Source organism: Oncorhynchus nerka, linkage group LG10 (assembly GCF_034236695.1).
Source record: "Oncorhynchus nerka isolate Pitt River linkage group LG10, Oner_Uvic_2.0, whole genome shotgun sequence".
Lineage (NCBI taxonomy): Eukaryota > Metazoa > Chordata > Actinopteri > Salmoniformes > Salmonidae > Oncorhynchus > Oncorhynchus nerka.
Window position 1 is genome coordinate 9524746 of NC_088405.1, and position 18068 is coordinate 9542813.

At 45.3% G+C, this 18068-nt stretch overlaps 1 protein-coding gene across 1 annotated transcript in view; it reads right to left on the reverse strand.

The window, feature by feature from the left end:
* LOC135573643 (testican-2-like) overlaps positions 1-18068 on the reverse strand; it is a 92400-nt gene that overhangs the window by 25479 nt on the left and 48853 nt on the right. Inside the window, 1 exon segment of the mRNA XM_065022976.1 lies at positions 4029-4151. Within this exon segment, the coding sequence (XP_064879048.1) occupies positions 4029-4151 (123 nt within the window).

Here is an 18068-nt window from a genome sequence, read left to right on the forward strand (position 1 = left end):
TGTAGGAAACCTATATTAAATCTCCCTTTACTTTTCGCATGATACAACGTGGTCCTGAGTTTAATTCAATACGGTCTGTCTGTGACACTGATGACTTTCAAACACATTGCAACTCAGACAGGAATGTGCTACTTTGTGTATAGCTCTTTATTGGGTGAAGATTTCATTACGGGACTGTCATAACTGAGATGTCAGCTGTGAATCAGAGCATAAAGGAGTGTACTGGAAGAGAGGAGAGAGAGACGAGAGAGAGAGAGAAGAGTGAGAGAGTGAGAGAGAATAGAGAGAGAGAGAGTGCAGAGAGAGAGAAGAGGAGAGAGAGATAAAGAGAGAGAGAGAGAGAGAGTGAGAGGAGAGAGAGAGAATAGGAGAGAGAGAGAGAGAATAGAGAGTAGAGAGAGCAGAGAGAAAGAGAGGAGACAGAGAATAGAGAGTAGAGAGAGAGAGATAGAAAACCGAAGAAAATTAACAATAATGACAAATGGTTTGATGAAGAATGCAAAAATCTAAGAAAGAAATTGAGAAACCTGTCCAACCAAAAACATAGAGACCCGGAAAACCTGAGTCTACGCCTTCACTACGGTGAATCACTAAAACAATACAGAAATACACTACGGAAAAAGAAGGAACAGCATGTCAGAAATCAGCTCAATGTAATTGAAGAATCCATAGACTCTAACCACTTCTGGGAAAATTGGAAAACACTAAACAAACAACAACACGAAGAATTATCTATCCAAAATGGAGATGTATGGGTAGACCACTTCTCCAATCTTTTTGGCTCTATAACAAAGAATAAAGAGCAAAAACATATACATGATCAAATACAGATCTTAGAATCAACTATTAAAGACTACCAGAACCCACTGGATTCTCCAATTACATTGAATGAGTTACAGGACAAAATAAAAACCCTTCAACCCAAAAAGGCCTGTGGTGTTGATGGTATCCTCAATGAAATGATCAAATATACAGACAACAAATTCCAATTGGCTATACTAAAACTCTTTAACATCATACTTAGCTCTGGCATCTTCCCCAATATTTGGAACCAAGGACTGATCACCCCAATCCACAAAAGTGGAGACAAATTTGACCCCAATAACTACCGTGGAATATGTGTCAACAGTAACCTTGGGAAAATCCTCTGCATTATTATTAACAGCAGACTCGTACATTTCCTCAATGAAAACAATGTACTGAGCAAATGTCAAATTGGCTTTTTACCAAATTACCGTACAACAGACCATGTATTCACCCTGCACACCCTAATTGACAACCAAACAAACCAAAACAAAGGCAAAGTCTTCTCATGCTTTGTTGATTTCAAAAAAGCCTTCGACTCAATCTGGCATGAGGGTCTGCTATACAAACTGATGGAAAGTGGTGTTGGGGGTAAAACATACGACATTATAAAATCCATGTACACAAACAACAAGTGTGCGGTTAAAATTGGCAAAAAACACACACATTTCTTCACACAGGGCCATGGGGTGAGACAGGGATGCAGCTTAAGCCCCACCCTCTTCAACATATATATCAACGAATTGGCGCGGGCACTAGAAAAGTCTGCAGCACCCGGCCTCCCCCTGCTAGAATCCGAAGTCAAATGTCTGCTGTTTGCTGATGATCTGGTGCTTCTGTCCCCAACCAAGGAGGGCCTACAGCAGCACCTAGATCTTATGCACAGATTCTGTCAGACCTGGGCCCTGACAGTAAATCTCAGTAAGACCAAAATAATGGTGTTCCAAAAAAGGTCCAGTCACCAGGACCACAAATACAAATTCCATCTAGACACTGTTGCCCTAGAGCACACAAAAAACTATACATACCTTGGCCTAAACATCAGTGCCACAGGTAACTTCCACAAAGCTGTGAACGATCTGAGAGACAAGGCAAGAAGGGCATTCTATGCCATCAAAAGAAACATACATTTCAACATACCAATTAGGATTTGGCTAAAAATACTTGAATCAGTCATAGAGCCCATTGCCCTTTATGGTTGTGAGGTCTGGGGTCCGCTCACCAACCAAGACTTCACAAAATGGGACAAACACCAAATTGAGACTCTGCACGCAGAATTCTGCAAAAATATCCTCCGTGTACAACGTAAAACACCAAATAATGCATGCAGAGCAGAATTAGGCCGATACCCACTAATTATCAAAATCCAGAAAAGAGCCATTAAATTCTACAACCACCTAAAAGGAAGCGATTCACAAACCTTCCATAACAAAGCCATCACCTACAGAGAGATGAACCTGGAGAAGAGTCCCTAAGCAAGCTGGTCCTGGGGCTCTGTTCACAAACACAAACACACCCTACAGAGCCCCAGGACAACAGCACAATTAGACCCAACCAAATCATGAGAAAACAAAAAGATAATTACTTAACACATTGGAAAGAATTAACAAAAAAACAGAGCAAACTAGAATGCTATTTGGCCCTAAACAGAGAGTACACAGCGGCAGAATACCTGACCACTGTGACTGACCCAAAATTAAGGAAAGCTTTGACTATGTACAGACTCAGTGAGCATAGCCTTGCTATTGAGAAAGGCCGCCGTAGGCAGACATGGCTCTCAAGAGAAGACAGGCTATGTGCTCACTGCCCACAAAATGAGGTGGAAACTGAGCTGCACTTCCTAACCTCCTGCCCAATGTATGACCATATTAGAGATACATATTTCCCCCAGATCACACAGATCCACAAAGAATTCGAAAACAAATCCAATTTTGAAAAACTCCCATATCTACTGGGTGAAATTCCACAGTGTGCCATCACAGCAGCAAGATTTGTGACCTGTTGCCACGAGAAAAGGGCAACCAGTGAAGAACAAACACCATTGTAAATACAACCCATATTTATGCTTATTTATTTTATCTTGTGTCCTTTAACTATTTGTACATTGTATATATATATATATATATATATATATAATATGACATTTGTAATGTCTTTACTGTTTTGAAACTTCTGTATGTGTAATGTTTACTGTTCATTTTTGTTGTTTTTCACCTTATATATTCACTTTGTATGTTGTCTACCTCACTTGCTTTGGCAATGTTAACACATGTTTCCCATGCCAATAAAGCCCTTGAATTGAATTGAATTGAATTGAATTGAGAGAGAATAGAGAGTAGAGAGAGCAGAGAGAGAGAATAGAGAGAGCAGAGAGAGAGAGAGGAGAGAGAGAGTAGAGGAGAGAGAGGAGAGAGAGAGAGAGAGAGAGAGAGCAGAGAGAGAGAGAAGAGAGAGAGAGTAGAGGAGAGAAAGAGCAGAGAGAGAGGTGAGAGAGAGAGAGAGAGAGAGAGAGAGAGAGAGAGAGAGAGAGAGAGAAGAGTAGAGGAGAGAGAGAGAGTAGAGAGACCAGAGAGAGAGAGGAGAGAGAGAGCGAGAGAGTAGAGGAGAGAAAGAGCAGAGAGAGAGAGAGGTGAGAGAGAGAGTAGAGGAGAGAAAGAGCAGAGAGAGAGAGAGGTGAGAGAGAGAGTAGAGGAGAGATAGAGGGAGAAAGAGAGACAGAGGCAGTGCCAGCTCCAGGGACACACAAACACACTCACCTGAGGCGGTGCCAGGTCCAGGGACACAAACACACTCACCTGAGGCGGTGCCAGGTCCAGGGACACAAACACACTCACCTGAGGCGGTGCCAGGTCCAGGGACACAAACACACTCACCTGAGGCGGTGCCAGGTCCAGGGACACAAACACACTCACCTGAGGCGGTGCCAGGTCAAGGGACACAAACACACTCACCTGAGGCGGTGCCAGGTCAAGGGACACAAACACACTCACCTGAGGCGGTGCCAGGTCCAGGGACACAAACACACTCACCTGAGGCGGTGCCAGGTCCAGGGACACAAACACACTCACCTGAGGCGGTGCCAGGTCCAGGGACACAAACACACTCACCTGAGGCGGTGCCAGGTCAAGGGACACAAACACACTCACCTGAGGCGGTGCCAGGTCCAGGGACACAAACACACTCACCTGAGGCGGTGCCAGGTCAAGGGACACAAACACACTCACCTGAGGCGGTGCCAGGTCCAGGCTTGCCTGAGTTGTTCTGCTTGGCGTTTCCATGGAGCAGTTGGAACCAGTCTCTGAGGCGGTCTCCAAGGTCTGCCAGGTCCTGCCCAGTACAGCTCTCTGCTGAGGGAAAGAAAAGGAAACCCTACAGTTCATAACATAACATAACACATACACACACACACACACACACACACAGGCCTGGGGCTCACCTTCCATGAGGCAACCATCATTTATATCATCGCTACCATACAGTAGGACATGTCTCACCGAGTCCACAACTACCATACAGTAGGACAGGTCTCACCGAGTCCACAACTACCATACAGTAGGACAGGTCTCACCGAGTCCACAACTACCATACAGTAGGACAGGTCTCATCGAGTCCACAACTACCATACAGTAGGACAGGTCTCACCGAGTCCACAACTACCATACAGTAGGACAGGTCTCACCGAGTCCACAACTACCATACAGTAGGACAGGTCTCACCGAGTCCACAACTACCATACAGTAGGACAGGTCTCACCGAGTCCACAACTACCATACAGTAGGACAGGTCTCACGAGTCCACAACTACCATACAGTAGGACAGGTCTCACCGAGTCCACAACTACCATACAGTAGGGCAGGTCTCACCGAGTCCACAACTACCATACAGTAGGAGAGGTCTCACTGAGTCCACAACTACCATACAGTAGGACAGGTCTCACCGAGTCCACAACTACCATACAGTAGGACAGGTCTCACCGAGTCCACAACTACCATACAGTAGGGCAGGTCTCACCGAGTCCACAACTACCATACAGTAGGGCAGGTCTCACCGAGTCCACAACTACCATACAGTAGGACAGGTCTCACCGAGTCCACAACTACCATACAGTAGGGCAGGTCTCACCGAGTCCACAACTACCATACAGTAGGGCAGGTCTCACCGAGTCCACAACTACCATACAGTAGGAGAGGTCTCACTGAGTCCATAACTACCATACAGTAGGACAGGTCTCACCGAGTCCACAACTACCATACAGTAGGACAGGTCTCACCGAGTCCACAACTACCATACAGTAGGACAAGTCTCATCGAGTCCACAACTACCATACAGTAGGAGAGGTCTCACTGAGTCCATAACTACCATACAGTAGGACAGGTCTCACCGAGTCCACAACTACCATACAGTAGGACAGGTCTCACCGAGTCCACAACTACCATACAGTAGGACAGGTCTCACCAAGTCCACAACTACCATACAGTAGGACAGGTCTCACCGAGTCCACAACTAACAAACAGTAGGACAGGTCCCACGAGTCCACAACTACCATACAATAGGGCAGGTCTCACTGAGTCCACAACTACCATACAGTAGGACAGGTCTCACCGAGTCCACAACTACCATACAGTAGGACAGGTCTCACCGAGTCCACCACTACCATACAGTAGGACAGGTCTCACCGAGTCCACAACTACCATACAGTAGGACAGGTCTCACCAAGTCCACCACTACCATACAGTAGGACAGGTCTCACCGAGTCCACAACTACCAAACAGTAGGACAGGTCTCACCGAGTCCACAACTACCATACAGTAGGACATGTCTCACCGAGTCCACAACTACCATACAGTAGGACAGGTCCCACGAGTCCACAACTACCATACAATAGGACAGGTCTCACTGAGTCCCCAACTACCATACAGTAGGACAGGTCTCACCGAGTCCAGCTAGCTAATGTAGACATCAACAACTTGCTGTACCAGTAGACACTGAGACGAACAACTACCACACAGTAGGACAGGTCTCACTGAGTCCAGCTAACTAACGTAGACATCAACAACTTGCTGTACCAGTAGACACTGAGACGAACAACTGTTTGAATCTACTGGCATTTCCACACGACCAGGAGTCACGGACAATCAATGGTGTGTCTGGATATGGTGATATCTGCCCGCTCTAAATAACCAACGGCATCATGACGGAAAGACTATTTCACTCACAGAGACTTTTCAATCAGACCACTGCTAGCCTACCTGCTAACCCCAGTCTCTCAGATGGCCTTGTTTTGATCTGAACGAGAGAGACAGCTGCTGTGTGAGGAAGGGGGGTGAGGGAGGAAAAAGGGATCCTCTCCCGTAGAATAACACATCATTAGGCCTCAGTCAAATCCCATTACGAAACAGCTACGTTCAATTGATGTTGTCATCCGTTGGCAGCTAGCTGACTCAGGCTGCTGTCTGTCAAATAGCTAGAGACCTTGACACGCAGACGACACTGACCAAACAACACATCCTGACAGAACAACACACACACTGACAGGACAACACACACACTGACAGAACAACACACACACTGACAGAACAACACACACACTGACAGAACAACACACACTGACAGAACAACACACACTGACAGAACAACACACACTGACAGAACAACACACACACTGACAGAACAACACACACTGACAGAACAACACACACTGACAGAACAACACACACTGACAGAACAACACACACACTGACAGAACAACACACACTGACAGAACAACACACACACTGACAGAACAACACACACTGACAGAACAACACACACTGACAGAACAACACACACTGACAGAACAACACACACAGAACAACACACACTGACAGAACAACACACACTGACAGAACAACACACACACAGAACAACACACACTGACAGAACAACACACACTGACAGAACAACACACACACTGACAGAACAACACACACTGACAGAACAACACACACTGACAGAACAACACACACTGACAGAACAACACACACTGACAGAACAACACACACTGACAGAACAACACACACTGACAGAACAACACACACTGACAGAACAACACACTGACAGAACAACACACACACAGAACAACACACACTGACAGAAACACACACTGACACTGACAGAACAACACACACTGACAGAACAACACACACTGACAGAACAACACACACTGACAGAACAACACACACTGACAGAACAACACACACTGACAGAACAACACACACCCTGACAGAACAACACACACTGACAGAACAACACACACCCTGACAGAACAACACACACTGACAGAACAACACACACCCTGACAGAACAACACACACTGACAGAACAACACACACTGACAGAACAACACACACCCTGACAGAACAACACACACTGACAGAACAACACACACTGACAGAACAACACACACTGACAGAACAACACACACTGACAGAACAACACACACTGACAGAACAACACACACTGACAGAACAACACACACTGACAGAACAGAACAACACACACTGACAGAACAACACACACTGACAGAACAACACACACCTGACAGAACAACACACACTGACAGAACAACACACTGACAGAACAACACACACTGACAGAACAACACACACCTGACAGAACAACACACACTGACAGAACAACACACACTGACAGAACAACACACACTGACAGAACAACACACACTGACAGAACAACACACACTGACAGAACAACACACACTGACAGAACAACACACACTGACAGAACAACACACACTGACAGAACAACACACACTGACAGAACAACACACACTGACAGAACAACACACACAGACAGAACAACAGAACAACACACACACTGACAGAACAACACACACACTGACAGAACAACACACAGAACAACACACACTGACAGAACAACACACACTGACAGAACAACACACACACACTGACAGAACAACACACACTGACAGAACAACACACACTGACAGAACAACACACACTGACAGAACAACACACACTGACAGAACAACACACACTGACAGAACAACACACACAGGACAACACACACACTGACAGAACAACACACACTGACAGAACAACACACACTGACAGAACAACACACACTGACAGAACAACACACACTGACAGAACAACACACACTGACAGAACAACACACACTGACAGAACAACACACACTGACAGAACAACACACACTGACAGAACAACACACACTGACAGAACAACACACACACTGACAGAACAACACACACTGACAGAACAACACACACTGACAGAACAACACACACCAGAACAACACACACTGACAGAACAACACACACTGACAGAACAACACACACTGACAGAACAACACACTGACAGAACAACACACACTGACAGAACAACACACACTGACAGAACAACACACACTGACAGAACAACACACACTGACAGAACAACACACACTGACAGAACAACACACACTGACAGAACAACACACACTGACAGAACAACACACACTGACAGAACAACACACACTGACAGAACAACACACACACTGACAGAACAACACACACACTGACAGAACAACACACACTGACAGAACAACACACACTGACAGAACAACACACACTGACAGAACAACACACACTGACAGAACAACACACACACTGACAGAACAACACACACTGACAGAACAACACACACTGACAGAACAACACACACTGACAGAAAACAACACACACTGACAGAACAACACACACACTGACAGAACAACACACACTGACAGAACAACACACACTGACAGAACAACACACACTGACAGAAACACACACTGACAGAACAACACAGAACACACTGACAGAACAACACACACACTGACAGAACAACACACACTGACAGAACAACACACACTGACAGAACAACACACACTGACAGAACAACACACACTGACAGAACAACACACACTGACAGAACAACACACACACTGACAGAACAACACACACTGACAGAACAACACACACTGACAGAACAACACACACTGACAGAACAACACACACTGACAGAACAACACACCCTGACAGAACAACACACACTGACAGAACAACACACACACTGACAGAACAACACACACACTGACAGAACAACACACACTGACAGAACAACACACACACTGACAGAACAACACACACACTGACAGAACAACACACACTGACAGAACAACACACACTGACAGAACAACACACACTGACAGAACAACACACACACTGACAGAACAACACACACTGACAGAACAACACACACTGACAGAACAACACACACTGACAGAACAACACACACTGACAGAACAACACACACTGACAGACAACACACACTGACAGAACAACACACACTGACAGAACAACACACACTGACAGAACAACACACACTGACAGAACAACACACACTGACAGAACAACACACACTGACACACAACACACACTGACAGACAACACACTGACAGAACAACACACACTGACAGAACAACACACACTGACAGAACAACACACACTGACAGAACAACACACACTGACAGACAACACACACTGACAGAACAACACACACTGACAGAACAACACACACTGACAGAACAACACACACTGACAGAACAACACACACTGACAGAACAACACACACTGACAGAACAACACACACTGACAGAACAACACACACTGACAGAACAGAACAACACACACTGACAGAACAACACACACACTGACAGAACAACACACACTGACAGAACAACACACACTGACAGAACAACACACACTGACAGAACACACACACACACTGACAGAACAACACACACTGACAGAACAACACACACTGACAGAACAACACACACTGACAGAACAACACACACACTGACAGAACAACACACACTGACAGAACAACACACACTGACAGAACAACACACACTGACAGAACAACACACACACTGACAGAACAACACACACACACTGACAGAACAACACACACTGACAGAACAACACACACACTGACAGAACAACACACACTGACAGGACAACACACACACTGACAGAACAACACACACTGACAGAACAACACACACTGACAGAACAACACACACTGACAGAACAACACACACAGACAGACACACAGAACAACACACACTGACAGAACAACACACACTGACAGAACAACACACACTGACAGAACAACACACACTGACAGAACAACACACACTGACAGAACAACACACACTGACAGAACAACACACACACTGACAGAACAACACACACACTGACAGAACAACACACACTGACAGAACAACACACACTGACAGAACAACACACACACTGACAGAACAACACACACTGACAGAACAACACACACTGACAGAACAACACACACTGACAGAACAACACACACTGACAGAACAACACACACTGACAGAACAACACACACTGACAGAACAACACACACTGACAGAACAACACACACTGACAGAACAACACACCCTGACAGAACAACACACACTGACAGAACAACACACACTGACAGAACAACACACACTGACAGAACAACACACACACTGACAGAACAACACACACACTGACAGAACAACACACACTGACAGAACAACACACACACTGACAGAACAACACACACTGACAGAACAACACACACACTGACAGAACAACACACACACTGACAGAACAACACACACTGACAGAACAACACACACTGACAGAACAACACACACTGACAGAACAACACACACACTGACAGAACAACACACACTGACAGAACAACACACACTGACAGAACAACACACACTGACAGAACAACACACACTGACAGAACAACACACACTGACAGAACAACACACACTGACAGAACAACACACACTGACAGAACAACACACACTGACAGAACAACACACACTGACAGGACAACACACACCCTGACAGAACAACACACACTGACAGAACAACACACACACTGACAGAACAACACACACTGACAGAACAACACACACTGACAGAACAACACACACTGACAGAACAACACACACTGACAGAACAACACACACTGACAGAACAACACACACTGACAGAACAACACACACTGACAGAACAACACACACTGACAGAACAACACACACTGACAGAACAACACACACTGACAGAACAACACACACTGACAGAACAACACACAACTGACAGAACACACACACACTGACAGAACAACACACACTGACAGAACAACACACACTGACAGAACAACACACACTGACAGAACAACACACACTGACAGAACAACACACACTGACAGAACAACACACACTGACAGAACAACACACACTGACAGAACAACACACACTGACAGAACAACACACACTGACAGAACAACACACACTGACAGAACAACACACACACTGACAGACAACACACACTGACAGAACAACACACACTGACAGAACAACACACACTGACAGAACAACAACACACTGACAGAACAACACACACTGACAGAACAACACACACTGACAGAACACACACACTGACAGAACAACACACACTGACAGAACAACACACACTGACAGAACAACACACACTGACAGAACAACACACACTGACAGAACAACACACACTGACAGAACAACACACACTGACAGAACAACACACACACTGACAGAACAACACACACACTGACAGAACAACACACACACTGACAGAACAACACACACTGACAGAACAACACACACACTGACAGAACAACACACACTGACAGAACAACACACACTGACAGAACAACACACCCTGACAGAACAACACACACTGAACAGAACACACTGACAGAACAACACACACTGACAGAACAACACACACTGACAGAACAACACACACTGACAGAACAACACACACTGACAGAACAACACACACTGACAGAACAACACACACTGACAGAACAACACACACTGACAGAACAACACACACACTGACAGAACAACACACACTGACAGAACAACACACACTGACAGAACAACACACACACTGACAGAACAACACACACTGACAGAACAACACACACACTGACAGAACAACACACACTGACAGAACAACACACACTGACAGAACAACACACACACTGACAGAACAACACACACACTGACAGAACAACACACACTGACAGAACAACACACACTGACAGGACAACACACACTGACAGAACAACACACACTGACAGAACAACACACACCCTGACAGAACAACACACACACTGACAGAACAACACACACTGACAGAACAACACACCCTGACAGAACAACACACACTGACAGGACAACACACACACTGACAGGACAACACACACTGACAGAACAACACACACTGACAGGACAACACACACACTGACAGAACAACACACACTGACAGAACAACACACACACTGACAGAACAACACACACTGACAGAACAACAACACTGACAGAACAACACACACACTGACAGAACAACACACACACACCACACACACTGACAGAACAACACACACTGACAGAACAACACACACTGACAGAACAACACACACTGACAGAACAACACACTGACAGAACAACACACACTGACAGAACAACACACACTGACAGAACAACACACACTGACAGAACAACACACACACTGACAGAACAACACACACTGACAGAACAACACACACTGACAGAACAACACACACTGACAGAACAACACACACACTGACAGAACAACACACTGACAGAACAACACACACCTGACAGAACAACACACACTGACAGAACAACACACACTGACAGAACAACACACACTGACAGAACAACACACACTGACAGAACAACACACACTGACAGAACAACACACACTGACAGAACAACACACACTGACAGAACAACACACACACTGACAGAACAACACACACTGACAGAACAACACACACTGACAGAACAACACACACTGACAGAACAACACACACTGACAGAACAACAACACACACTGACAGAACAACACACACTGACAGGACAACACACACTGACAGAACAACACACACTGACAGGACAACACACATGACAGAACAACACACACTGACAGAACAACACACACACTGACAGAACAACACACACTGACAGAACAACACACACCCTGACAGAACAACACACACTGACAGAACAACACACACCCTGACAGAACAACACACCTGACAGAACAACACACACTGACAGAACAACACACACACTGACAGAACAACACACACTGACAGAACAACACACACACTGACAGAACAACACACACACTGACAGAACAACACACACTGACAGAACAACACACACTGACAGAACAACACACACTGACAGAACAACACACACTGACAGAACAACACACACTGACAGAACAACACACACACTGACAGAACAACACACACTGACAGAACAACACACACACTGACAGAACAACACACACTGACAGAACAACACACACACTGACAGAACAACACACACTGACAGAACAACACACACTGACAGAACAACACACACTGACAGAACAACACACACTGACAGAACAACACACACTGACAGAACAACACACACTGACAGAACAACACACACTGACAGAACAACACACACACTGACAGAACAACACACACTGACAGAACAACACACCCTGACAGAACAACACACACACTGACAGAACAACACACACCCTGACAGAACAACACACACACTGACAGAACAACACACACTGACAGAACAACACACCCTGACAGAACAACACACACTGACAGGACAACACACACACTGACAGGACAACACACACTGACAGAACAACACACACTGACAGACAACAACACACACTGACAGAACAACACACACACTGACAGAACAAATACACACACTGACAGAACAACACACACTGACAGAACAACACACACTGACAGAACAACACACACTGACAGAACAACACACACTGACAGAACAACACACACACTGACAGACAAATACACACACTGACAGAACAACACACACTGACAGAACAACACACACTGACAGAACAACACACACTGACAGAACAACACACACTGACAGAACAACACACACTGACAGAACAACACACACACTGACAGAACAACACACACTGACAGAACAACACACACTGACAGAACAACACACACTGACAGAACAACACACACACTGACAGAACAACACACACACTGACAGAACAACACACACTGACAGAACAACACACACTGACAGAACAACACACACTGACAGAACAACACACACTGACAGAACAACACACACTGACAGAACAACACACACACTGACAGAACAACACACACTGACAGAACAACACACACAGAACAACACACACTGACAGAACAACACACACTGACAGAACACACACACTGACAGAACAACACACACTGACAGAACAACACACACTGACAGAACAACACACACACTGACAGAACAACACACACACTGACAGAACAACACACACTGACAGAACAACAACACACAGAACAACACACACTGACAGAACAACACACACACTGACAGAACAACACACTGACAGAACAACACACACTGACAGACACACACACAATACACTGACAGAACACACACTGACAGAACAACACACACTGACAGAACAACACACACTGACAGAACAACACACACACTGACAGAACAACACACACTGACAGAACAACACACACTGACAGAACAACACACACTGACAGAACAACACACACTGACAGGACAACACACACACTGACAGAACAACACACACTGACAGAACAACACACACTGACAGAACAACACACACTGACAGAACAACACACACTGACAGAACAACACACACACTGACAGAACAACACACACACTGACAGAACAACACACACACTGACAGAACAACACACACTGACAGAACAACACACACACTGACAGAACAACACACTGACAGAACAACACACACTGACAGAACAACACAGAACACACTGACAGAACAACACACACTGACAGAACCACACACACTGACAGAACAACACACACACTGACAGAACAACACACACACTGACAGAACAACACACACTGACAGAACAACACACACTGACAGAACAACACACACTGACAGAACAACACACACTGACAGAACAACACACACTGACAGAACAACACACACTGACAGAACAACACACACTGACAGAACAACACACACTGACAGAACAACACACACTGACAGAACAACACACACTGACAGAACAACACACACTGACAGAACAACACACACTGACAGAACAACACACACTGACAGAACAACACACACACTGACAGAACAACACACACTGACAGAACAACATTACACACCTGACAGAACAACACACACCCTGACAGAACAACACACACTGACAGAACAACACCCCTGACAGAACAACACACACGACAGAACAACACACACTGACAGAACAACACACACACTGACAGAACAACACACACTGACAGGACAACACACACACTGACAGAACAACACACACTGACAGAACAACACACACTGACAGAACAACACACACTGACAGAACAACACACACTGACAGAACAACACACACACTGACAGAACAACACACCACTGACAGAACAACACACACTGACAGAACAACACACACTGACAGAACAACACACACTGACAGAACAACACACACACTGACAGAACAACACACACTGACAGAACAACACACACACTGACAGGACAACACACACACTGACAGGACAACACACCCTGACAGAACAACACACACTGACAGAACAACACACACTGACAGAACAACACACACTGACAGGACAACACACACTGACAGAACAACACACACTGACAGAACAACACACACTGACAGAACAACACACACACTGACAGAACAACACACACTGACAGAACAACACACACTGACAGAACAACACACACTGACAGAACAACACACACCCTGACAGAACAACACACACTGACAGAACAACACACACTGACAGAACAACACACACTGACAGAACAACACACACTGACAGAACAACACACACTGACAGAACAACACACACTGACAGAACAACACACACACTGACAGAACAACACACACTGACAGAACAACACACACTGACAGAACAACACACACACTGACAGAACAACACACACACTGACAGAACAACACACACTGACAGAACAACACACCCTGACAGAACAACACACACTGACAGGACAACACACACACTGACAGAACAACACACACTGACAGAACAACACACACTGACAGAACAACACACACTGACAGAACAACACACACTGACAGAACAACACACACTGACAGAACAACACACACTGACAGAACAACACACACACTGACAGAACAACACACACTGACAGAACAACACACACACTGACAGAACAACACACACTGACAGAACAACACACCCTGACAGAACAACACACACTGACAGAACAACACACACTGACAGAACAACACACACACTGACAGAACAACACACACTGACAGAACAACACACCCTGACAGAACAACACACACTGACAGAACAACACACACTGACAGAACAACACACACTGACAGAACAACACACACTGACAGAACAACACACACACTGACAGAACAACACACACTGACAGGACAACACACACACTGACAGAACAACACACTGACAGAACAACACACACTGACAGAACAACACACACACTGACAGAACAACACACACTGACAGAACAACACACACACTGACAGAACAACACACACTGAGAACAACACACACTGACAGAACAACACACACACTGACAGAACAACACACACTGACAGAACAACACACACTGACAGAACAACACACACTGACAGAACAACACACACTGACAGAACAACACACACTGACAGAACAACACACCCTGACAGACAACACACACACTGACAGAACAACACACACTGACAGAACAACACACACTGACAGAACAACACACACACTGACAGAACAACACACACTGACAGAACAACACACACTGACAGAACAACACACACTGACAGAACAACACACACAGAACAACACACACTGACAGAACAACACACACTGACAGGACAACACACACTGACAGAACAACACACACTGACAGAACAACACACACTGACAGAACAACACACACTGACAGAACAACACACACTGACAGAACAACACACACTGACAACAACACACACTGACAGAACAACACACACTGACAGAACAACACACACTGACAGAACAACACACACTGACAAACAACACACTGACAGAACAACACACACTGACAGAACAACACACACTGACAACACACACACTGACAGAACAACACACACTGACAGAACAACACACACACTGACAGAACAACACACACACTGACAGAACAACACACACTGACAGAACACACACACTGACAGAACAACACACACTGACAGAACAACACACACACTGACAGAACAACACACACACAACACACACTGACAGAACAACACACACTGACAGAACAACACACACTGACAGAACAACACACACTGACAGAACAAACACACACTGACAGAACAACACACACTGACAGAACAACACACACTGACAGAACAACACACACACTGACAGAACAACACACACACTGACAGAACAACACACACTGACAGAACAACACACACTGACAGAACAACACACACTGACAGAAACAACACACACACTGACAGAACAACACACACTGACAGAACAACACACACTGACAGAACAACACACACTGACAGAACAACACACACTGACAGAACAACACACACTGACAGAACAACACACACTGACAGAACAACACACACAACACACACTGACAGAACAACACACACTGACAGAACAACACACACTGACAGAACAACACACAACACACACTGACAGAACAACACACACACTGACAGAACAACACACACTGACAGAACAACACACACAGAACACACACTGACAGAACAACACACACACCCTGACAGAACAACACACACACTGACAGAACAACACACACTGACAGAACAACACACACTGACAGAACAACACACACTGACAGAACAACACACACACTGACAGAACAACACACACTGACAGGACAACACACACACTGACAGAACAACACACACTGACAGAACAACACACACCCTGACAGAACAACACAC